Source organism: Rhineura floridana, chromosome 6 (assembly GCF_030035675.1).
Source record: "Rhineura floridana isolate rRhiFlo1 chromosome 6, rRhiFlo1.hap2, whole genome shotgun sequence".
Classification (NCBI taxonomy): domain Eukaryota; kingdom Metazoa; phylum Chordata; class Lepidosauria; order Squamata; family Rhineuridae; genus Rhineura; species Rhineura floridana.
The window spans coordinates 12287048-12312438 of record NC_084485.1 but is presented as its reverse complement, the minus strand read 5'-3'; the positions used below and the strand labels follow the sequence as shown (position 1 = coordinate 12312438).

The 25391-nt window shown below is 44.2% G+C and overlaps 1 protein-coding gene across 1 annotated transcript in view; it reads left to right on the top strand.

Moving 5' to 3' along the window:
• The window catches only part of LOC133386503 (collagen alpha-1(XX) chain-like), a 46635-nt gene extending 25232 nt beyond the window's left edge, over positions 1-21403 (top strand). The window contains exons 6-14 of the mRNA XM_061630159.1: positions 122-313; positions 755-910; positions 2116-2235; positions 4105-4269; positions 4913-5077; positions 9266-9441; positions 13886-14015; positions 20144-20289; positions 21353-21403. Of these exons, the coding sequence (XP_061486143.1) occupies positions 122-313; positions 755-910; positions 2116-2235; positions 4105-4269; positions 4913-5077; positions 9266-9441; positions 13886-14015; positions 20144-20289; positions 21353-21403 (1301 nt within the window). The remainder of the gene's footprint in view (positions 1-121; positions 314-754; positions 911-2115; positions 2236-4104; positions 4270-4912; positions 5078-9265; positions 9442-13885; positions 14016-20143; positions 20290-21352) is intronic.
• Positions 21404-25391: the final 3988 nt, after the last annotated feature.

Genomic DNA, 25391 nt, shown 5'->3' with positions numbered 1-25391 from the left:
GCAGGAGGCTGGACTAGATCTGGCCTCTGCTCTGCTGCAGAAGGGCTCTTCTCATATCTGTGATCCAAAAAAGCACAAAGGAACTTTGAGATAACTCTCTTTTTAATGCTTTGGAATCTAGGAAGGGATGACCTAGACAAGAAAAGGCAAAAGGGAGTAATTTCTAAAGAGGTGAGCAAATACATGCCATATGTCGAACCGACTGTGATGCTAAGAGCACTGACAACCATGAAGACAACTCTGTCAAGGCCAGTGGAATTTGAAATGGACTATCTGGCTGAAGAGAAGACATCCATAGAAGGCTCAAGGAGAGGTGAGGCTTGTTTCTAAGGGCACTTTGGCATGGCTGCTTTTTCAAGAGGAACTCTTGCAAGTCTAGAGACATGACAGATGCTATTTGAGGTTGCTAATTTATAGGGTTGCCATAAGTTGTAATCGATTTGAAGGCACATAACAACAACAAATAAGCTGCCCTTGGAATGTTATTAAAGGGTGGAGTATATACATCTCCAAATAAAGGAGAATGTGTAGCAAGTCTAAGCTCTGACTTTTTGGTGATATATTTCTTCTTTTCTGGGAGGGTCGTCCTACCAGGCCTGGCTTGGTTCTCTGGGGAGATAACATATCTGTTAATAATAGAGCCCTGTTACTTTCTCTTTAACTATATGTGGTGTTGCAGATGCTTTTTGTTCTTGTTTTTAAATCAGAAACTCACCCACACACACCCTTTTCTCTTTCTGAATCCTTTTCATAGTTTCTCACTTTCAATGTGACACCTCTGCAAGGACTGATATCATCCTTCTTGTTGACGGCTCCTGGAGCATCGGGCGCAACAATTTTGGACTCATCAGAGAATTCCTAGCTGGTTTGGTTGCACCTTTCAACATTGCTCAGGACAAGATAAGAGTGGGTGAGGAACTCCTATTTTGCCACTATTTAAATTCAGGGACAATGCAAAATACCACAGCCCCTTTTCTACGGGAATTTGGGTTATCTAATGTGTAACCCATCCAACAACTTCTTCTAAAAAAAAAAAATCAAATACATTTTGTTGTAGAAAATAGAGGAATATAGACACAGCCATACGATGTATGTCACAAAGTTGGAAGTTAGTTAGATAAAATATTGGTAATACTACTCATAGTAGGGATGGATGAATCCATCAATTTCAGTTCTTCGTTTTTTTTAAAGAACCAAACCACAGCTCCCATCAGCCCCAGCAAGCATTGCCAATGGGAAGGGATGATGGGAGTTGCAGTTCAGCAACATCTGGAGTGCCAAAGGTTCCCCACACCTGGGTTGATTTTTTTAAAAACTTTGAAATATAAAGTAGCATTTTTCCCCGGTTTTAAATTCAGTTCACCACATTTCTGCATCTGTTTGCAATTTTGAAAAAGGAGTCTTTCCAAAACGTTGTCAGCATTTAGGCACCCTGTGCTGACTCTGGGCTTTCCACTGGGCCTACTGCGCCTTCCTGGGAGTGAACAGGAAGGATTAAGGAATGAGGCAGGGCTTAGGAGCCGGTCAGAGGGGTTGCAGGGGGTGGCAAGGCATCCATGTGATGTGGCACTGACTTGGGTCTATTGTGGGTTACTCCAGCTCCCCAGAAGAGGTCTCCCCAGGATCTGGGTATGCCGGGTCCTGACATTGACTAACATTTCCTAAATTTGGTGGCAGCCCAAGAAATAACATGCCTACCTCACAGTAGTGTTGTGTGAAAAAATGTAAGTAACAGGGAACTCTTAGCATGCTCATCAAACTACAATTCCCAGGATTCTATGAGTGAAGACATGGCATTTGCTCATATGGTTTGGATCTGCCAAAGAGATATTGCAATACATACAACATGAGAAATACTTCACATTTTTTAGCTTGTACCTCTCTACAATAACCCTATGAGATAGGTCAATATTGCTCCTGTTTTTCAGATGACGAGCTAGAGGTCAGAAGCAGTGTTTTTCCTAAGGTCCTCTAGAAAACCCACAGGTGTTTGTCATCATTCAGGACCAAAGCTGGCATCCAATCCCTACTATGCCCCCCTCACCTATAGGCTGCTGGCTTGTCATAGACTTCTTGCCTGAATGTTTCCTGTTGGCTCCCTTCATTTTCTTCCAGGCTTGTCCCAGTACAGCAGTGACCCACGCACAGAATGGGATCTGAATACATACTCCACACGGGATGAGGTGTTAGAGGCCCTTAGGAGCTTGCAGTATAAAGGAGGCAACACATTCACAGGTAAAGCAGCCTGCCTCTCTGGTTTAAGTAGAGTGGCCAGTTATGCGTTTCCAAAAAAGAGATGCCAGATCATCAAAAAAGAGGGTGCCAATTTGCATAAAATTTCCATATCGTGATTTAGATGTATAGACACAAATTTATAATATTTATATGTACAGACATGGCCATGTTACCCAGAACACGCCCAATCTCGGAAGCTAAGCAGGGTCAGGCCTGGATAGTACTTGGATGTGTTACACTCAATTCCGAGGTTCGTACCGCTGGATGAGATCCCAATACTCAAACAACGTGAGACTCAAGGTTTCAAACCAAAGCTTTATTACGTTTGCAAACGGAGACTCACAGACAGCTCTTGCCAGTCCAGTGAGGTCTAAAATTACAGTTCTCACAAGCATAGATATATTCTTCTATCACTAGGCAGATTGCACAAAGCACATAGGTGGGAGTCTTGGGAGTCTTGGCCTGGCATAGTTATGCACAGCACCACAAGATGATACAAAATATGCGAGTCTTACTTGTTGTTCCAGTGTCGGCCTTCATCCCTTATCCCTTGCATGTCAGACAACTTAACATTGGCTTTTACTAAAGATCTATTTCACATAGAACAAATCAATTCAAAATTTTCCATTCTAACAGATGGGAGACCACCTGGGCATACTTGGTGCCATAGGCTTAGAGCAGCCTTTCCCAACCAGTGTGCCTCCAAATGTTGTTGGACCACAACTCCCATCAGCCTCAGCCAGCATAGCCAATGGTCAGGAAAGATGGGAGTTGTGGTCCAACAACATCTGGAGGCACACTGGTTGGGAAAGGCTGGCTTAGAGGAAGGCAATAGTAAACCACCTCTGAGTACCTCTTACCATGGAAACCCTATGAATATATCCAAAAAGATTCATAGGGTCGCCGTAAGTTGTAATTGACTTGAAGGCATATAACAACAAACAATATGTACAGACACAAATTGAGAAGCAATACAGTAGCTGTCATTTAAATAGAAGTACATTACACCCCACCATAGTGAGGAAGACCAGCGGCTTCTCTGCTTGCCTCCTCAGTCTGCTGGCTGGGTGTTCCTAACTGTTGATGGGCACCTTCAAAGCCCAGCCCCTCCCCTCACTTTCCCTTTTTACGGCCCCTACCTTTAAACCAGACGTGAATTGGACAGCCCTTCAAATAGAGGACTATCCAGGTAACGTAGGGCACATGGCCACCCTAGGCGCTCAGTGGACGGGCTACTTGCTTGTAAGTTAAGTCCACTAACTTCCTACGGGAATTCTGGGGTGGGTTAGTTCTTAATGCCGTTGATTAAATGTAAGAGGGGTGATTAGTTAATTATTGAGTATGGTTTGTATTGGTTTTATATTGTATTTATTTTATGGTGTTAATGTACGTCGCCTAGAGTGGCCGTTAGTTCGGCCAGATAGGCGACTCATAAATAAAATTTTATTTTATTTATTATTATTATAACATATGCCTTTGTATAGGCTTTGCTCGGTTGGAGAACTGCATCAGAAAATTCGAATAAATTTCAAAGGATGGCAGTGTTTCAGTTCCCATATTGTTTCGGAAAGGGCAGATTTGATAGATTTGGCTTTAAATGCAAACTGAATGAAATTGCTCCCCCATCCATAACATGGTTGGCTGAAATGAAGTCATGGGCCACATGGGAGGCATGGGGGGCTGGAGGTTCTTCACCCCTTCTGTAGTGCATTGCAATCCCTATAATGATTTTCATATTTAACACACAAAGAAAGAAATCAAGCCATTACTCCATGGATTATATCCATTTCTTGCTGACCTCCTGAAAGCTTTTGTATAGCCATGTGCCCTGGGGCCTTATTTTTGCCTTTCATTCTTTCTTCTTCTAAGGACTAGCACTGACCCATGTCCTAGAACAGAATCTGAAACCTGAAGCTGGTACTCGATCAGATGCTCCCAAACTGATCATTCTGTTGACTGATGGCAAATCTCAGGATGATGCCAGTCCATCTGCCCAGACGTTGAAAGACATGGGAATAGAGATATTTGCAGTTGGTGAGTTCACATCTTCTTTGGTTTCTGGTTTTTTTTTTTAAAAAAATAGTTATTTGGGGGGGGATAACAAGTATTTCAATGGGGTGGGAAATATCAAGAATCAGAGACCTTAAATTCTTCCTGAAGGCTTTATGATTCTAACACCAAAAAGAGTATTCATCAGGCCCCTCTGTCATTATACAGGCAACCCAAAGTCTATAAGAGACTGGTAATGATTTGGTATGCATGCTTACTGCTAGCCATTAAGGGCCCTTAACCTCCATTTACACATTCTGTTCAGTTCTGATGTACAAGCAGAAATCCTTGCACTAGCAGATATATTTTGTTGGATTTAACCGTAAGTGTTTATAGATAACACTTTGGAGTGTTCCAAACACTTTTGCTATCCTCACAACAGCCCGGTCAGTGTTATTATTCCCATATCGTAGCTGGGTGTGGAAGGAAGGGCGGAGAGAGAGTAGTTTGCCCAAGGCCACCAAAGTGAGTTGGTGGCAGAGAAAACATTCAAACCAAGAACTTCTGAATTCATAGCTCAGTCTCTTACCCACTACTGTGCTGCGTCAGCCGCCAAGTGCTTTGGCCATTTTGTGGCCCTATAATTTATGCACACACTGTATCTCAGATGCTTTATTTAATTTTCTAGGGGTCAAAAATGCGGATGAGGCAGAGTTGCGCCACGTGGCCTCTGAACCATTGGAGCTGATGGTGTACAATGTGTTGGATTTCCCTCTGCTCAGTTCTCTGGTCGGGCGGCTTACCCAAGTCCTATGCTCCCGGATCAAGGAGAAGAATAAGGACAAGAACACAGGTGAGGTGAACACCACTGCTTTGTTTGGTTTCATGTCCCCCTAAGGGTGACTCCAGACTTTGCAGGAAGGATTCAAGTGCATCCTGGGAAATGTAGGTTTGCGTGGTTAATGTGGATTAAAGGGCTCTGGTACCTTAGCAACAAATCCACTTCAAAAAAGAATCGGACTTTTTGCATGTGGGAAAGTGACAGGGAAATGCATTGAAAAGTGTGGGATGAATGAATGACTAATGGGTAAGACATATAAACACCCGGGAAGTAAACCAGGATGAATGTGGAATGAATGTTCATTGTTGTTTAACCACCCTGGAAACAATTCAGAATAAATGCACAATGCAAGCTGCACATCATCTAATCTCTGTGTAAGCTTTGTGCAAGTGACTTGGGATGGATGCTCAATAAATAGATTGTCTGGAGACTGGAGGAGCCCAAAGGCTTTTCTTTCTTGCAAAACGAAAACACTCCAGAGCCCTGCAGAATCATCTAACTCACTCCCCTTCCCCAACCTATGAATGAATGAGGACAACCATCAGAATATGAAGGCTGATACTCAAACTGCTAATTTGATTTCATATTCTTATTCTCATTTTTTGAATGGAGTGTGAAGGTCTTGGGGTGGATGTCTGATTCTGAAGGCACGGTCACTTTCCAGGGGCAAAACTGGGTTTTGCCAGAAAACTATAAGTAAGAGCAGCAAATCCTATAACTGCATGACAAATCCTGAGCGTTCCAAAATGATGACGATGACGATGCTAAATTTAAATCAATTTAAAAACCGTGTTGGATTCTTTTTATATAAGATTCACAAAGCCTTAAACATTTGTGCCCAAAGTCCCTTAAGAACCATCTGCTCCACCTCAGTCACCTTTAGTGTGGTGGGCCCTACCAGGTGGAAGTCCATACTAGTAGAGGTTCGACAGGAATCATCCCTGCCTTTTTTAAGGCATTCTGAAAACAGTATTGTTTAGAAAGGCCTTCACAATATGAATTTATTTATTTATTAATTATTTAATTTGTATCCCGCCCTTAGAATCATAGAATAGTCGAGTTGGAAGGGGCCTACAAGGCCATCGAGTCCAACTCAATGCAGGAATCCAAATCAAAGTATTCCCGACAGATGGCTGTCCAGCTGCCTCTTGAATGCCTCCAGTGTCGGACAGCCCACTACCTCTCTAGGTAATTGGTTCCATTGCCGTATGGCTCTAACAGTTAGGAAGTTTTTCCTGATGTCCAGTCGAAATCTGGCTTCCTGCAACTTGAGCCCATTATTCCGTGTCCTGCACTCTGGGACGATCGAGAAGAGATCCTGGCCCTCTATGTGACAACCTTTCATGTTCTTGAAGAGTGCTATCATATCTCCCCTCAGTCTTCTCTTCTCCAGGCTAAATATGCCCAGTTCTTTCAGTCTCTCCTCATAGGACTTTGTTTCCAGTCCCCTGATCACCTTTGTTGCCCTCCTCTGAACCCGTTCCAGTTTGTCTGCATCCTTCTTCCCAGCAGGAGCCCAGGGCGGCAAACAAAGCGCTAAAAACACTTTAAAACATCATAAAAACAGATCTTAAAATACATTAAAACAAAACAGCATTAAAAACATTTCTTTAAAAAAAAACTTTAAAAAGGGGTTAAAACATTATTAAAAAATATTAAGCAATTCTAAAGCAGCAATTCTCTTTTTAACCATGGATGTAGTTCCTGTGGTCCCAGGGAGAGGGTCTTAGCCCCCTAACCTTTTTTGAGAGCCAGGTCCCAGCAGATCCTTATGTCTCCAGTGTCCTATGAACCAATCAGCATGAAAGGGGAGTGTGTTAGCCACTTAGATGAGTCCCAGTGAGTGCCGACTGCAAGTCAGCCTTTATTAGTTCCTTCTCAAAAAGCCAAGACAAGTTGTGGAGAGTGAGAATTCTGTAATCGCAGAAGAAGAGACAGTGAATCCTGATGATAGCATCCCATCTATATCATCAAGTAGTTTGGTAGCGGCAGGAGATAAGCATGTAGATGCTGAATTCAGTAATTCAAGCAATATCTCTGACAGTGAGGCAGGACAAATGGTGACAGCGATAGAGAAGCAGAAAACACTATTCATGCCTGGCGATATCATTCTATAATCTTAGAAGGTTGTTAGAAGGGGGCATGGCTGGGACTATTATGAAGGGCTCCTGCAATTCCAAATTTCCCCCATACCACTGTTTCTAACCAACCACTTATCTACTGATGCATTATTGACATTTTTCATTGTTTTTAATAATGGATACTTTTACTGGTTTTATTATATTTGTATGTTGATATATTTTATGAAAGTGAGGATTACGTATATTCCAATAAATAAATAATACTTTTAGGGTTTTTTTGTTACAGCTGCAGCTGCAAATAGTTCATAGTTACATTGATGGATTAATGAATTAATGATAGAATGATAGAATCATGGCATCATGAGAGTGGAAGGGGGCCACCTAGTTGAAGCCCCTGCTCAGAGCAGGACATTGAGAGCTTTCTGATGTCTCGACCAGGACACTGAGAGCTAGAGTATCCTCAGCAGGTTGCTACCTAGCCTCTGCTTGAAGACCCTGAGTGAGGGCAAGCCCTGCCACACTTCTAAGTAATTGGGTCCGTTGTTGAACTGCTCTCACCATCACAAAGTTTCCTGTAATGTTCAACCAGATTCTACCCCTCCTGTAATCTTGCTCTCTGGGGCAGCAAAGAATCTTTGCTCTTGTCCATATGACAACTCCCTCAGGTATCTGAAGAGTGCTATTCTGTTTCCTCCTTAAGTCTTCTCATCTCCAGACTAAGCCTATAACTTAAATCTATCTTACTCCTCCACATTTGTGTTCCTGTTTTATTTCCACTGTATTGAGTCTTCTGTGTACCCCTTAGAGATGACTGTAATTGAGTGGTATATAAATATGTCTAACTAACTAACTAACTAAATGAAAAATGTTGAAATAAAGCATGTTGCCATGTAACTGAGGTGGGGAGCCTGTGGCCCTCTGGACTTTGTTGGACTCCATCAACCCCAGCCAGCAAGGACAAAGGTCAAAGAAGATGATGGGAGTTGTAGTTCAGCAACATCTGGAGGGCCAATGGTTCCCCACCACTGCTAGCAGAATAACGTTTATTGTGTTAGTCTGTAGACCATAGCAAAATGTTGGATTTGCTTTACAGGCACCAAATCCACAGGGAAATACCACTAGAGATATTTTTAAACATAGTTTTGTAAGTGGCAGTACAAACTGACATACTGTAACTGCCCTCTCCTCCTCAAGAACAGCAAAATGGCAAGCAGGCGTATAACGCCAGCACCAATATAAAAAATACTTGTTATTCTCCATGGCAATGGAACAGCAGAAAGCTTTTACTCAATTACGTTTTAAATGGAATCGATGATGCAATTTGGGAGATTTAATGGCACCCTAGTCCAAGAAAGCGAGTGCATGTGTGTGGGTGTGGAACTACGACTGGAGGACATGGTCCACTGCATCCTTGAATGTCAGTTATATACTGATAATAGATAATGCTATTTAGAGCCCTTTTTAAACAGAATGGTGTACTGGGCAGTGAAAGAGAAGTTGAACTTTCTGTTATGAGCAACAAACCAGTATGTGATGTGGAGAGTTGCTTCATTTGCAGTAAAGACCACTAAATGCAGGGGAACGTTTTTGGATTTCATTGCTATAAATTGTCATGGAGATGTGAAGACAGATGCACTAAATGCATTCTAATCTCCTAATGTCACCTCCACATATATATTTACACACACACACACACACACAATTTTTATTAATGTTTATTTGTCTTATAAGCAAAGCTCTGTTTAATATCTACAGTATATATATAGTATTAATTTTAATCGCCACTACTGCACTTTTAATGAAAGTTTGGCTACCTTGTTTTATTTTGCTATGGTTGACGAACTAACACGATAAATGCTGTTCTACTGTATAAGGTCCCCTCTCCCATTTTAATCTCAAAACAATCTGTGGAGGTAGATTAGAGTGAGTGGTACTGATTGGCCTACAGCCTCATCTAGCAACTTTAATGCCGCCTAGGACTCTTTTGGGAGGAAGTTTGGGATATAAATTTAGTAAAGAATAAATGTCAAGGCGAGAGGGGTCCAAATCCTCCCTAGTCCAAATCCTCTTTCCTCTACATTAAATAATAAGGAATTGTTTCCATCGTCCAACCTTGCAGGTGATGACTCTGTAAAAGCCATTCCAGTGAATACCAGCACTCATCTAAGCCCAACCAATCTTGCTATAAAGGAGGTGACTTCCAGAAGTATGCGCCTCATCTGGACACCACCAGTGATGCCAGCAAAAAAATACAGGGTAGTCTACTACCCGTCTAGGGGTGGGATTCCCAAAGAGGTAAGTGACCCTGTCTTTGATGGCTTGAGCTTTGCTGGATCAACTAGGTGGGCCACTGGAGGCGGGAACATTCCTAACAATGCAAGTTACAGAAGAATGTATGGGACTGTTCCAATTGCCTCTGACTGAAGGCAAGCATTACAAGCTGCTGAGGGTTGTATTTCAAACCAGGCAATTACAGACTTTGGTAATATCGCTAATGGAGACCATAATATGATGAATTTTTGTATGTTATTTTCACTAATGTATGCTTCTTCACGCAGCGCATAGTAAACTATGGAATTCACCCCATAAGAGGTAGTGCTGACAACCAGCTTGGATGGCTTTAAATGCCAGCTTGGATGGCATAATATCCATCCCTTGTTCCAGGTCTGCCCATAACCCGAAGATAACCGGGGGATGCAAGATTCCAACCAACCTTCGTTTGCTGCTGTGTAATGCCAGGTCTGTGGTACAGAAAACATCTTGCATCCATGATATGATCTTGGATGAATCTGCAGACCTGGCATGTATAATGGAGACCTGGCTGGATGAAGCCTCGGCACCTATTCTAGAGGCGATGTGCCCGCCAGGTTTCCGTTATGCACATCAGCCGAGGGAAGGAAGGCGGGGAGGGGGAGTGGCTGTCATCTATCGGGAGTCCTTGGTCTTTGCCAGGTCTCCTCTCCATGGGACCAAGTTTGTTGACTGCATGTACTGGAGGTTGGGCCCGAAGGGCAGTTTAGGGATCCTGCTTGTGTACCGCCCGCCTCACTGCACGGCAGAATCCCTGGCCGAGGTGCTAGAGGTGGTCTCGGGTGTGCGCATGATGTCCCCAGAATTGTTGGTGGTGGGTGACTTCAATGTGCACGCCGAGGCCACTCTCAATGGAGCCCCTCGGGATTTCCTAGAAACCATGACTTCCTGGGAACTGCACCTTAGTAATGCTGAGCCCACCCATGTAGCCGGTCATGCTCTCGACCTTGTATTTGTCCTGGGAGAGGAGAAAAGTGCTCTGAAGTTAGGGGCCATTACTTTTACCCCTGTGTCATGGTCAGACCACTATCTGGTAAAATTTAGACTTCTCGATGCCGCACACCCTCTGCAAAGGCACAGGACCTATTAGAATGGTCCACCCCAGGCGCCTGATGGATCCAGAAGGATTCCTGACTGCGCTGGGGGATTTGGAACTTGCTGAAGGTCATTCAGTCGATGCCCTGGTGATGGAGTGGAATACAAGGATCACCGGGACATTAGACCGAGTGGCCCCGAAACGTCCTCTCCCCCTGAAAAGATCCCAGACAGCACCATGGTACACACCACGGTTGCGTGTTCTGAGGCAGGAGGTGAGACGACTAGAATGCCGGTGGCGTAAGTCCCGCTCCAAAGATGCCCGGACACAAGTTAGAGCAGCAGTAGCTGCCTATCATGTGGCAATAAAGGCAACAAAGAAAGATTACTTTGCTGCCTCTATTGCATCAGCAGAGTGCTGTCCCAGGAGGTTATTCCAAGTGGTCCGAAGCCTGGTCGGTCCAGTTGCTCAGGAACCCTTGGAATATTCGAAGGCCTCCTGTGACAATTTAGCAAAACACTTTGCTGATAAAATCGAACATCTGAGAAGCTCGATTTCACATACCGTGAATGCAGACAGTGGACCAGAGTTGACCAGTCATAATGTGATCCAATGGGATCGGTTTCGGACTCTTCCTTCTGAGGATGTGGACAAGGTGTTGTCAACTGTGAAGCCTACCACCTGTCTCCTTGATCCATGCCCATCATGGCTCGTGATGAGCTGTAAAGAGAGATTGGGCGAAGGGATCAAGGCAGTGGTAAATGCATCCTTGAATGAGGGTGTATTGCCATTAGCCCTCAAGGAGGCAATTATAAAGCCCATCTTGAAAAAGCCCTCCTTGGATCCCCAAGATCTAAACAACTTTCGCCCAATTTCAAATTTACCATTCTTGGGCAAGGTCATTGAACGAGTGGTGGCCAATCAGCTGTCAGCGCACTTGGATGAAACGGATTATTTAGATCCATACTAATCGGGTTTCAGGACTGGACATGGAACTGAAACAGCCTTGGTCGCTCTGGTGGATGATATGAGGATGGCACTAGATAGGGGAGAATTCACCTTTCTGGTCCTCCTTGATCTCTCAGCGGCTTTCGATACCGTCGACCACGGTATCTTACTGGATCGTCTGGAAGGATTGGGAATAGGAGGCACAGTATTAAACTGGTTCTGTTCCTTTCTCTCCGATAGACACCAGCAGGTGGCATTGGGAGATGAGGTTTCAGACCCTTGGCCCCTCAACTGCGGTGTGCCACAGGGCTCTATCCTTTCTCCCATGCTATTTAACATTTATGTAAAACCGCTGGGAGCTATCATCAGGAGGTTTGGGCTGCAGTGCCACCAATATGCGGATGACACTCAGCTCTACCTCTCATTTAAGTCCTCACCAGAGTTGGCTGTGGAGACCATGTCCAAGTGCCTGGACTCCGTGAGTGGATGGATGGGAAGAAACAGGCTAAAGCTGAATCCTGATAAAACAGAGGTACTGCTCGTGGGAGACAAAGGAGGGTTGGGAAATATTAACCTGGTGTTTAATGGGGTAAAACTGCCCCTGAAGGACCAGGTCTGCAGCCTCGGGGTGATCCTTGATTCCGGGCTGACCATGGAGGCTCAGGTTTCATCGGTATGCCGGGCAGCTTGGGGTCAATTGCGTCTCATCCGAAGGCTGCAACCCTACCTTCCTGTCCACCAGCTCCCACTCGTAGTACATACTCTGGTCACCTCTCGTTTAGACTACTGCAATGCACTCTACGTGGGGTTACCCTTGAAAACAGTCCAGAAATTACAACTGGTACAAAACACGGCGGCTCGTTTACTTACGAATAGCCGCCGTTATGATCATATTACCCCAGTGTTATACAATCTTCACTGGCTTCCAGTTATTTTCCGGGCTCAATTCAAGGTGTTGGTATTAACCTTTAAATCCCTATACGGTTTCGGCCCAGTATACCTGAAGGAGCGCCTCCAACGTCATAAAGTGTGCCGCCCTACAAGATCGGCCACTCAGGGCCTTCTCTCGGTTCCGCCGACTAAAGTGGCTAGGTTGGTGAGGACTCGGGAGAGGGCTTTTTCTGTGGCAGCCCCCACGATTTGGAACTCCCTCCCAATGGATCTTCGACATGCCCCTTCCCTAGATATATTTCGCCGGGGCCTGAAAACTTGGCTTTTCCATCAGGCCTTTACAACCTTTGAGACTTCCAAGGTGAACTAGTTCTAGACTAGTTTGGACTAAAGGGGATAATCTCCCTTTTTTATTTTTCCCTTCTCGTACCTTTTCTCAAAGTGCATCTTTCTTACAACCTGTTCCTAGTCTAACACCCTATAATCAAGTACATGCAAATCCTTCTCAAGTCTTTAGGTTTATTTTTTCTTGTTTTCTATCCACATTTCTAAGTGATCCTCTCAACCCTGTTCTGCCTTGAAATGGTTATGTGTATTGTATAATATTATATTATATTGGTATGGGAGGAGGAATGTAATGGCAAGAGTTAAAACTAGGTAGTTCATCTCTCTTAATTTTCCTTTCAAACCCCTTTAAAGCTACTTTGCTTATTTCAGTTTTTACAATCTGTTATATCTGCCATTTGTTTTTTCTCTATTATTGTTGTGTTATTTCGCTTGAAATTGTTTTTGCCATTGTTTGACTTGCTGTCAGCTATTTCATATGCAATGTGTTTTTGTTTTCCTTTTTGTACGTCGCTTTGAGTCCTATTTTTGGAAAAAAGCGACTAACAAATGCTATTAATAAATAAAATAAATAAATAAATAGAACTGTAATATGAACAATCTACTAAATACTGTAATTTTTGCATTATACTGTACTGGCTATATTGTTTATTGTATTTTATCATGTTTTATTGTACGCCGCCTAGAGTGGCCACTGGCTAGATAGGCGGCCTATAAATTAAAGTTTATTATTATTATTATTAAAAGAAGATTAGACAAATTCATGGAGGATAAAGCTATCAGTGGCTACTGGCCATGACGGCTGTGCTCTGCTGCCATAGTCAGAGGCAGTATGCTTCTGAAAACCAGTTGCAGGTAGCCGCAGGAGGGGAGAGTGCTCAGGTCCTGCTTGTGAGATTTCCATGGGCATCTGGTCGGCCACTGTGAGAACAGGATGCTGGACTAGATGGGCCACTGCCCAGATCCAACAGGCTGTTCTTATGTGCATCTCTACCCCCCCCAGTATATGCATTTTATACACAGTTTGGCTGGAGAAGTGCATCACAAAATTCAGAGTACTGCAAGTTCAAATGATAGTTGTATTTCGGTTCGTGTATTGGTTTGAGAAGTGCAAACTAGCTAGTTTCTCATTAAAATGCAAACAAAATTGAATGTCTCCCTATCCCTAGGCACAATTGTCCTCAATGCAAACTCCCCGTATATTTTCAGGTCGTTTTAGATGGGACAGCCTCGGGTGTGCAACTCCTCAACTTGACATCCCACACAGAATATCTGGTTTCGGTGTTTCCTATTTATGAGAATGTTGTTGGAGATGGGCTCAGAGGCATCACCTCAACATGTAAGTCAGCAACTGATGACGGATTAATCATGTCCAAGGTGCTAGTTTTACAGCAGTGCCCCTTACACCAGCTGGAAAGTATTGCTCTGAGATCACAGCATAGACAGGAATCTTTTCTTGAACCAGACTTTCCTGGTTTGGCAGAATGGTGGATATATACAAAAGCAGGAAAGTGCTTTTGACAAGATGCAGAGCTCTGGCAGACAGGAAGGCTAGGCAGCCATAGAGCAGTAGATGCCACCATGTTCTGCCTGCTACAGTGCTTTTAAGAACACAGGTGACTGGCTTATTGAGAAGGCTTTCCAACCGCCTTATCCTACATCAAGGAGTGAGTATTCCTCAATTCTGGCTATAAATTGGGTGCAGAAACCCATTCCCTGAGAATCTTGACTTTCATTTAAAAGCAACACAAGTTTCCAGCCCTCATGGCTGCCAAGATAGTCTCAAAAAATGTTCCGGCTGGAAGGAAGGCTGGGATATAAATCAAATTATAAATAAAAATAAATTAATTAATTAAAGAGACTTCTGTGTAGTCTCCTATGATGTGATTTGCCTCCAGCCTAATTGTCTATGATGATCGGCTTTTGACCTAAATGTCTAAGTAGGCATGTACTAAGCTGCCTTATACCAAGTCAGGCCATGGGTCCATCTAGCTCAGTATTGACTACACTGACTGGCAGTGGCTCTCCAGGGTTTCAGACAGGAGTCTCTCCCAGCCCATCCTGGAGATGCTGGGAATTGAACTTGGGGCCTTCTGCATGCAAGGCAGATGCTCTTCCACTGAACCACAGCCCTTCCAAAGGGTTTTGAAACATTTCTTCCCATGCCTTTCCATCATAAAAGCAGACCCTCAACCCACAATAACATTCCATGAATCCACAACTGTAACTGCGGTAAAGAATACTCGCATTTACCAAAAGCCTAGAAAAGGCCAAATAAAAGGGTGCTAAAACTGACATTTCTGGGGAGGGTTTCTGTTGTCGCGGGATCACCACAAGCCATGTCCCTGGTTCCAGTCTGCCTAATTTCAAAGGACAGAGTACTTGGAGACAGGCCTCTGAAGACAATATTAAGGAACGAGCAGGCTTGAGTGGGAAAAGGTGATTCTTTATCCAGCTCTGAGCCATTTGGGTCTTTATGAGTCAAAAACATTGAATTTCACTCAGGCGCCCTCCAGGCTGGTGTTTTTGTTTGGTTATGTTTTGCTTTTGTGGCTGTATTCTGTAATATGTCATTGATGCAATAATAGTGTATTAGGAGTGAATTTATGCTAGATCATCTGCACTTCATTCTGCTTTTAGTTGTTCTGCAATGCTTCCCCAATGTACTATAGCACAACAAAAGTAGGACACCGCCCCCGCTTCCCGGAATATTTGTTCTATAAAAAGTTACAGGATTTCGGCAGGAAGTTATGGGGCATGCACTTATTGGAAATGAAGCTGTATCCCTGCTCTGAAACCTTTGCAGGTGCAAACAGTATTGAAAGTGAGATCCTGTTCAAGTGGGACTCCTGTTCAACTCCTTGGCTGTTGACCTATGGGGTCCCTCAGGGTTCAGTTTTGTCCCCCATGTTGTTTAACATCTATATGAAACCGCTGGGAGAAGTTGTCCGGGGGTTTGGGGTTCAGTGCCATCAGTATGCGGATGACACCCAACTCTATTTCTCTTTTACACCTAAAGCCAAGGAAGCTGTCCTGGTCCTGAACCAGTGCCTGGCATCAGTGATGGACTGGATGAGGGCGAACAAATTGAAACTAAATCCAGACAAGACAGAGGTGCTCCTGGTCAGTCCAAGGGCAGATCAGGGAATAGGGATTCAGCCTGTGCTGGATGGGGTTACACTCCCCCTGAAGACACAGGTTCGCAGTTTGGGTGTGCTCCTGGACTCAGCTTTAAATTTGGAGGCCCAGGTTTCTGCGGTGGCCAGGAGTGCCTTTGCCCATTTAAGACTAGTGCGCCAGCTGCGCCCGTTCCTGGAAATGCCTGATTTGACTATGGTGATGCATGCCTTAGTTACATCCCATTTAGACTACTGTAACACGCCCTATGTGGGGCTGCCTTTGAAGACTGTTTGGAAACTTAAACTGGTACAAAGAGCTGCAGCCAGAGTATTAACAGGGGCTGGTTACAGGGACCATACAACTCCCTTGTTACAACAGCTCCACCGGCTGCCAGTTTGTTTCCGGTCACAATTCAAAGTGCTGGTTTTGACCTTTAAAGCCCTATACGGCCCAGGTCCAGGCTATTTGTCAGACCGTATCTCCCTATACGAGCCTGCCCAGGCCCTGAGATCTTCAGGAGAGGCTCTTCTCTCAGTCTCAACACCCTCTCAAGTGCGATTGGTGGGGATGCGAGATAGGGCCTTTTTGGTGGCTGCTCCTAGGTTCTGGAACTCCCTTCCTAGGGAGGCATGAATGGCCCCCTCCTTGCCATCCTTCCGTTGGCAAGTAAAGACTTTTTTATTCCGACAGGCCTTTGGGACAGAAGATGTTTAGAATTGGGCTTTACAAGGCTTGTTTTATTGTTTTACATTATTATCTGTATTATTTTAAATTGTTTTTAGATTTTTAAGTGCCTTTTACGGTTTTAAGGTTGTGCATTGTTTAATTGTATTTTAATTGTATGTTTTTCTATGTTTTTAACTACATGTAGTTTTATTTGTAAGCCGCCCTGAGTTCCAGTTTGGAAAAAGGGCGGGGTAAAAATAAAGTATCATTCATTCATTCATTCATTCATCATGCATACCTGAATGCACAAATCATCATGAATGCACAATGTAGGGAATGTTGTGAGGGCCCCTTGGACACAAATGAGGATCTAGTGAACATCTTTTAATATTGGCAAGGAGACAGGTGCTCTGCAGTGAATGAGGTTTAATATCCTAGCTGCCACACTGAGGCAACATGTGAAATCTAAGAGACTTAAAGAGGTGGAGGTTCGGTGCCTCACATAGCTCCTCGTGTCATGCAAAATGTATTATTTATTTATTTTATTTATTTAATTACATTTCTAGACCGCCCTATAGCAGAAAGCTCTCAGGGCGGTGTACAACAAATAAAATCACAATTAAAATATGAGCAAGTGTGGAAAAAAATATATATATATAGTACAATTATAAAACATTAATAAAATTGCCATTGAGATTTAAATTAAGATCATATTAAGTTTAGAATGTTAAATTAAAATATTTAAAAATTTACAAAATTTAAAAAGCCTGGGCGAAAAGGTAAGTTTTTACCTGGCGCCGAAAAGATAACAGAGAAGGCGCCAGGCGTATCTCGTCTGGGAGGGCATTCCATAGTTCGGGGGCCACCACCGAGAAGGCCCTAGATCTAGTTGTTGATCTCCGGGCCTCTTTATGGGTTGGGACCCGGAGAAGGGCCTTCGACGTCAAGCGTAGTGAACGGGTAGGTACATAGCGAGAGAGGCGCTCCATCAGGTATTGCGGTCCAATGCCGTTTAGGGCTTTATAGGTAAGAACCAACACTTTGAATCTGGCCCGGAAACATATTGGTAGCCAGTGCAGCTGCGCCAGGACAGGTGTTATATGGTCAAATTTCTTTGTCCCAGTGAGAACTCTGGCCGCAGCATTTTGCACTAGCTGAAGTTTCCGAACCGTCTTCATAGGTAGCCCCACGTAGAGTGCATTACAGTAGTCCAATCTAGAGGTTACCATAGCATGGATAACTGAGGCAAGATGCTCCTTGCTCAGATAGGGTCGTAGTTGGGCTACCAGCCGGAGCTGGTAGAATGCATTCCATGCCACCGAGGCTACCTGAGCCTCAAGTGACAGGAGCGGATCTAATAAGACCCCCAAACTACGTACCTGTTCCTTTAGGGGGAGTGTAACCCCATCTAGGACAGGTAGAACGTCAACCATCTGGGCAGAGGGTCCTCCCACCAACAGCATCTCAGTCTTGTTAGGATTGAGTTTCAGTTTATTAGCTCTCATCCAGCCCATTATCGCGGCCAGGCAGCGGTCTAGTACATCAACAGCCTCACCTGACGAAGATGAAAAGGAGTAGTAGAGCTGCGTATCATCAGCATATTGCTGGAAACGCACTCCAAAACTCCTGATGACCTCACCCAGCGGCTTCATATAGATATTAAAAAGCATGGGGGACAGAACTGAACCCTGCGGGACCCCATATTGGAGTACCCAGGGACTCGAGTAATGTTCCCCCAGCATCACCTTCTGGAGACGATTCCCGAGATAGGAGCAGAGCCACCGCCAAGCAGTGCCTCCCACTCCTAAATCCGTAAGTCGCTCCAGAAGGATACCATGGTCGATGGTATCAAACGCCGCTGAGAGATCAAGGAGAACCAACAGAGTTACACTCCCTCTGTCTTTCTCCCGACAGAGGTCATCATACAGGGCGACCAAGGCCGTTTCTGTACCAAACCCCGGCCGAAAGCCCGATTGAAATGGGTCTAGATAATCAGTTTCATCCAAGAGAGCCTGGAGTTGGCGAGCGACCACACGCTCTAGAACCTTGCCCAGGAATGGGACATTTGCTACTGGCCTATAGTTGTCCAAATTATCAGGGTCCAAGGAGGATTTTTTTAGGAGCGGTCTCACCACCGCCTGTTTCAGGCAGGGTGGGACCACTCCCTCTCGTAAAGAGGCATTAATCACCTCCTTGGCCCAGCCGGCTGTTCCATTCCTGCTAGCTTTTATTAGCCATGAGGGGCAAGGATCCAGAGCAGAAGTGGTCGCCCGCACCTGTCCAAGCACCTTGTCCACATCCTTGAGCTGTACCAACTGAAACTCATCCAATAAAACAGGACAAGACTGTGCTCTGGACACCTCATTAGGATCAACTGCTACAATAATGGAGTCAAGGTCCCGGCGGATGTTCATGATCTTATCACGAAAGTGTCGTGCAAACTCATTACAGCGGGCAATTGATGGTGTTATTGCGTCCTGGGGACCAGAGTGTGAAAGTCCCCGGACAACTTTATAAAGTTCCGCTGGGCGGTTAAGGGATGACTGAATAGAGACAGCAAAGTATTGCTTCTTTGCTGCTCTCACTGCCTTCACATAGAGTTTGGTAGAGAGCTTCACAAGTGCATGATTACAGCCGTCGGGAGTTCGCCTCCATTTGCACTCAAGCCGTCTCCTTTCTTGCTTCATCACTCTTAGCTCCGGAGTAAACCAGGGAGCCAATTGAGCTCTGCAACTGAGAGGGCGCACCGGGGCGATCGTGTCAACTGCCCGGGCCATTTCTGTATTCCACAGCATGGCCAGGGTTTCGACAGGACCGTCAATTCTATCAGCCGGAAAATTCCCTAGAGCCATCAGAAAACCCTCAGGATTCATTAGTCTCCGGGGACGGACCATCTTAATTGGTCCTCCACCCTTGCAGAGGGGAGAAAACAGTGTGAGTCTAAACCTTAATAGGCGGTGATCTGACCATGACAAAGGAATAGATGAAAAATCCCTCACTCTCAGATCACCATCCCCTAATCCAGTGGCAAAAATCAAGTCCAGAGTGTGCCCCAACACATGCGTAGGGCCAGTAACAAATTGAGACAGCCCCATGGCTGTCATGGAGGTCATGAAGTCCTGAGCTGCTCCAGATAAAGCGGCCTCAGCATGAATGTTGAGATCCCCCAATACCAAAAGTTTGGGGGAACGCAACAATAGATCCGAGACCACCTCTGTCAGCTCAGTTAGGGAGGCTGTTGGGCAGCAGGGTGGACGGTACACCAACAGTATTCCCAGTCTGTCTCGCTGACCCAACGTTATGTGTAGACACTATAGACCATTAGCCACCTGGATAGGGTGCCTAACAAGAGGGATGGAACTTCTATAGACCAGAATCAATTGTACAAAGGCAACAGAAATGTGATTCAAATGACTATGCTTATTCTATTCTTGTCTGGGACCTTAGGGTGAAGGGCGGCTAAGAAATCTAATTAATCAATCAATATTTATTTTGCACTATCAGTTTGCATGATTTTTATAAATTATAGCTTTTTATTTCTTTGAGGGCAAATTTATACACTTTCTTTGGCCCATTTCATAGTTTTTACAAAAATAAAATGTTCAGATTTGGGAGGGGTTGATTGGACCTGAGAAAACTATTTCCCTTTGATCCTTTCGCTTTAATGTTTTGCCCCTGTAGTACCTCTCTCTGCCCCTGGGTCCCTCCGAGTGTCTGAAATCAGCCACAACAGCATAAGACTGACCTGGGAGCCAGCAGATGGTGCTACTCAGTATCTGGTTCTTTGCTCCTCAGCACCCAACGGGGCAGAAGATGACACTAAAGAGGTAAAGAATGTTGGTTTCTGGAGTAATCACAAGGGTCCTCTTTGGGGTTCTTGAAATGCTCAGAGATAAGATGCATCACCCATCGAAGCAGAAGGAGATTTTGATGTTGGGGTGATTTTAATCAAGTGAACATGCACTGAGAGGTGGTATAATCCCATGAGAGGGCTGTACCACATGGAGGTTGGCATGTTTGATCCTTCTCTTCCTTTGGTTGCTGAGATGAGAAGAGTTCCCCCCACCCCAAAAATAAATATATAAATACAACACCCATATAGCATAGACTGAATAAACAAGGTGGGTAGTGGATTTGAGACAGAAACTTGTGTTCTTCCATTCTTTGGCATGAGATTGTGGCTAAACTACTTCCTGAGATGACTATCCACTGCATAGATCAAACAGCTTCAACAGTGAAGCTAAAGAAACTAGTCCTTTGGCTGATGAGCAAACCGTGCAACAGTTTCTCTGCTTTAATTACTATGTGGAGGAAATCTCCTAAGATCTGAGTGAAGGAGGAACACCAGAACATAAGAAGAGCCCTGCTGGATCAGGCCAAAGTCCCATCTAGTCCTGCATCTTGTTCTCATGTTGGTTAAACAGATGCCTCTGGGAAGCCCACTAGGAGGACCAGGGCAGTCTCCCCACCTGTGATTCCCAGCAGCTGGAATTCAGTAGCCATTGACAGCCTTATCATTCACGAATCTGCCTAATTCTCTTTTAAAGCCATCGAAGGTGATGCCCAACACTGACTCTTGTGGGAGTGAATACCATAGCTTAATTGTGCGCTTTGTGAAGATGTTCTCTTTTTTGTCTGTCCTGATTCTTCCAACATTCAGCTTCATTGGACGGTCCCAAGTTCTACTATTGTGGCTCCTCAGATTGCAACTCCCACCATCCTTGATCATTGGCTGTTCTGGCTGGGGCTGGTGGAGTTCAGTCCAATAACATCTGGAGGGGCACAGATTTCCCATCCCTAAGGATGAGAGGTAGCTCAATGTACTTCCTTGGCAAAGTGCTGCATTTGAGCAGAACCAAAATTGTGTCTCTGTTGTTTGATCTGTGATAGCTCATTCACACAAGCAAATCATCACTAGATGCTGCAGTCATCAGATGGTGAAGATGTGTGTGAGAACTGGACCTCAGAGATCTCTCGTGCGCCCCAAAAACTGCTGCACAAGCATCTCAGTGTCAGGCATTTTGAACAATGCAATACAATTGACTACAATTGCGTTATGTCATGAAAGAATATTACCCCGCTTCTGAAAGAATCACACTGGCTGCCCATTAACTACCTAGCCAAGTACAAGGTTCTGGTTTTGGTGTACCTGGCAGCTTGGGACCAGGATACCTGAAAGATTGCCTTATATATCCAGTCGATCACTGCGCCCTGCAGGTGAGGGCCTCCTGCAGATACCATCTTATCAGGAGGTCCGTTCTGCACAACATAGGAAGCGAACGTTTAGTGTTGTGGCACCGACCCTTTGGAAGCTCCTCCCCTTCAGTATTAGACAGGCACTATCTCTGTTGTCTTTTTGGTGCCTACATTCAACAAGCCTTTTAAGTAGAGACTTTATCCCAGTCTGCGTCTGTGTTGGACCTGCTTTTTAAGATGTTTTTAAAGCTTTTTTAAAAAAAGATGTTTTGCTTTAATATATTTTAGAGTCTGTTTTTAAGACTTTTTAAGAGTGTTTTTAGTGTTTTATTTGCCATCTTGGGTTCCTTCAGGGAGGAAGGGCGGGATGTACATTTATTAAATAAATATATATATAATAATGTCACCACTCTGTGGAGAAGTCAAGTTAGGAGATTAGAGAATCCACACCACAGAGCATGCAATGCAGTCACGAGCAAGCTCCAAATGTTGTTGGAGTGTTACCACCCATCAGCCCTGCCCAGCATGGCTAATGGTCAGGCGGGCATCTGGAGAGCCTCAGGTTGGCAACCCCTGATTTATTTATTCATTCATTTGCAAAGCAAAACATAACAAAAAAACCCTGCTAACACTAAGAAAAATATCACTGCTATGAACAGCATTAAATCAACACAATAAAATTATGTTCATAAAACAAGTATGAAATGCATCATGAATCAGTAGTTCAAGCTTAATGCATCAACCTAGCTGTATCATCAATCAAAGAAAGCCTGGATGAACAGATGAGTTTTAAGCAGGCCCCAAAATGCCAACACTGGAGGTGCTTGCCTGATGTTCACTGGGAATGCATTCCAAAGGGCAGGTGCCACCACACTAAAACCTCGAGAACATATGGCACTACGAAAAGCGTCTCTCCTGAGGTTTGAAGGGACCAGGCAGGAGTGTATAATGTAAAAGCAAAATGTAGAAACCTGATCCTCAAACAGAGGTTTAGCAAAACCAACAGCAAACCAACCCTAAGCACTTGGGAACCTACTGGCATGTCACGTTCTTCGTCCACGTACTTCTGCTAGAAGGGCAGAAGGTGGCAGCAGCCTCACTGTAATGAAGAAAGAGGCTTCAGGAGAGTTCACATATAAAGAGGAACTCTCCAGTCTCCAGAAAAGTGTGCTCAGGTAGATAAGGACCTGCTGCGGCTCTTGTTTAAGGGCTGAGATGTATTCACACTGCCAATCCCCATCTCTCATCCTCTTCTGTTTGTTCCTTATAGAGTGAAATGTTTTGCATCACAACAGCCAAAAAAGGGAGGGCTCTCTGTGGGCTGTTCCCTGTCCTCTTGGCCCTTTGTTCTTCTGTTGGGGCCTTGTCACCTTGAGGCTAAGAACTTTGCCGGCTTGGAGGGATGCTCCTGGGAGAGCTTGCCCATATGTTGCATGCCTGGCTTGGGTGTTTTAAAAAAGTTTTTATATTGCCAGTGAATATATTGGCAACCTGCGATCTTTCCAAGCGGTGGAAGAAGGCTTTGTGAAGCTTTTTGCAAAGGAGTGCTATATAAATGATGATTAGTAGCAGTCAATTGCCGGAAATATCCTGGGACCAAGAATCAACAGACCTATTCAGGGGAAAAAAACATGGTGCACAGCCCCCGCAAGACCGTACTATTCTAGAACACTCATGTGGGGCCTGGACTGAATGATTAAAAAGCTAGAATTTGTTTGTCTTAACCTTCCAGCTGTCCACAGTCTGGGATTTTTATTTATTTTGTAAGGAGTATTAAAACAATTTCTCTGTTAGTAATCTGTAGTGATGCACCCCTCAAAGGGCCCGTACCATGTGATTTTTTTAGATGAGTCTATAAGAACATAAGAAGAGCCTGCTAGATCAGGCCAACGGCCCATCTAGGCCAACACTCTCTTCTCACAGTGGCCAGCCAGATGCTCATGGGAAGGCTGCAACCAGAACCTGAGAGCAACAGCACTCTCCCTGTTTATGATTCCCAGCAACTGGCATTCAGAGTCATTCTGCCACCAACACTGGAGACAGAACATGGCTGCTGCAGCCAGTAGCCATGGGTAGCCTTATCTTCCATGAATTTGTCTAGTCCTCTTTTAAAACCATCCAAATTGGTGGCCATCATTACCTCTTGTTGGAGCAAATTCCATAGTTTAACTATGTGCTATGTGAAGCAGTACTTTCTTTTGTCTGTCCTGTATCTTCCAGCTTCCAGCTTCTTTGTTTTTTTAGATGTGCCTAAGTTGTAGTGGTGTTTGGCGCTACAAATGGCCTCTAGTAATAAACAATGTTTCCCTGTCACATGGTCAACCATGACAAAATGGGAAGTAAAATGGTCATCAAAGTTTGTCGAGAGAAAATAGCCGCTTGTGAGGGGCACTTTTCTAGACTGATTTTATTTTCAAACTTGCTCACCATATATTGACAATATATATGGGCTGTTTTGCTGAATTGTGTTTTTTTTACCACTTTATGCCCACACACAGGCCTGGTTTACACATAATGCTAAATCATGGTTTGTTTAATAAATCATGAGGTAACCATGAGTTGTACACAGGAAATCAAGCAAGCCATGGATTGTTTCTCCAGAATTTGGTTTGTTTTCCAGCTGCTCTTGCCTTTGTAATTTGGTGAGCATCCGGGTTGGTGGGGTATCCAAACAAATCATGGTTAAGGAAGGGTGCTGGCTTCATCCATAATGCCAAGCCGTAATTAAAACAAACCAAGGTTGATAAGCCAATAACAAACGCTGTCTTCAGATCATGGCTTGTTGGAAGTAAACAAACCATAGATAAGACATTGGGCAGACTTCACACATAATACTAAGTCATGGTTTACTAAATCATACTTTAATAAACCCTGGTGTAGTGTTATGTGCAAAGTCTCCACTCCTTTCCTATGAGGTGTGATGGTAGTTAGCCATGCATATATCTGTTTTATGCAGAGTTTCTTTGGCTTATAAGATTAATCAAACTGCTTGATTTTTTGTACATTTCATTATAATGCTGTGATATAGGTTTTTATTTTATTGTATTATACATTAAGCGAACCTCTTAGGGATCTCACATATTAGGCAAAATATAAATATTATAAATAGATAAAATTAGGGTGGCACAGTCATAATGGCTGATGAAGTCAGAAAGGCACCAATCACTTTCCAAAGAAGGGAAAGCAGTAGCATTCTATAATGTCATTTGTAAAGGGAAGAAATATTTTAGGATCCCTCTCCTAGATGAAAGGCTGCATGTTCCTCTTTCTCAACAACGTAAACACACTTTGCCATCCATCCCAGCAAAGTGATTCAGGAGGAAGAGGCGGATGCTCAGCCTCTTAGATCTGTGAAGCATTATTACAAAACATGCAGAAGCAGCTCACCAATTGGGGCGGAGCTGCTACAGTAGCTTTGTGGTAGATGGGAGATGGGCAACAAGGGGGCAGCATGGTGCAAATGGACTGGCTCTGCCAGTGAATTTGCACCACCACTGATTTCTCCACAGCCTTGGCCTTCCTCATCGCCTCCCAGTAAGCAACAGCGACCCACCTGCCAAGAACCTGCCATTTGTTTTGATCCTTTTGAAGTTTGGTCTTCTCCTTCTTCTCCTTCTTCTCCTTCTTCTCCTCCTTCTCCTCCTCCTCCTTCTCCTCCTTCTCCTCCTTCTTCTCCTCCTCCTCCTCCTCCTTCTTCTTCTTCTTCTTCTTCTTCTCCTTCTTCTTCTCCTTC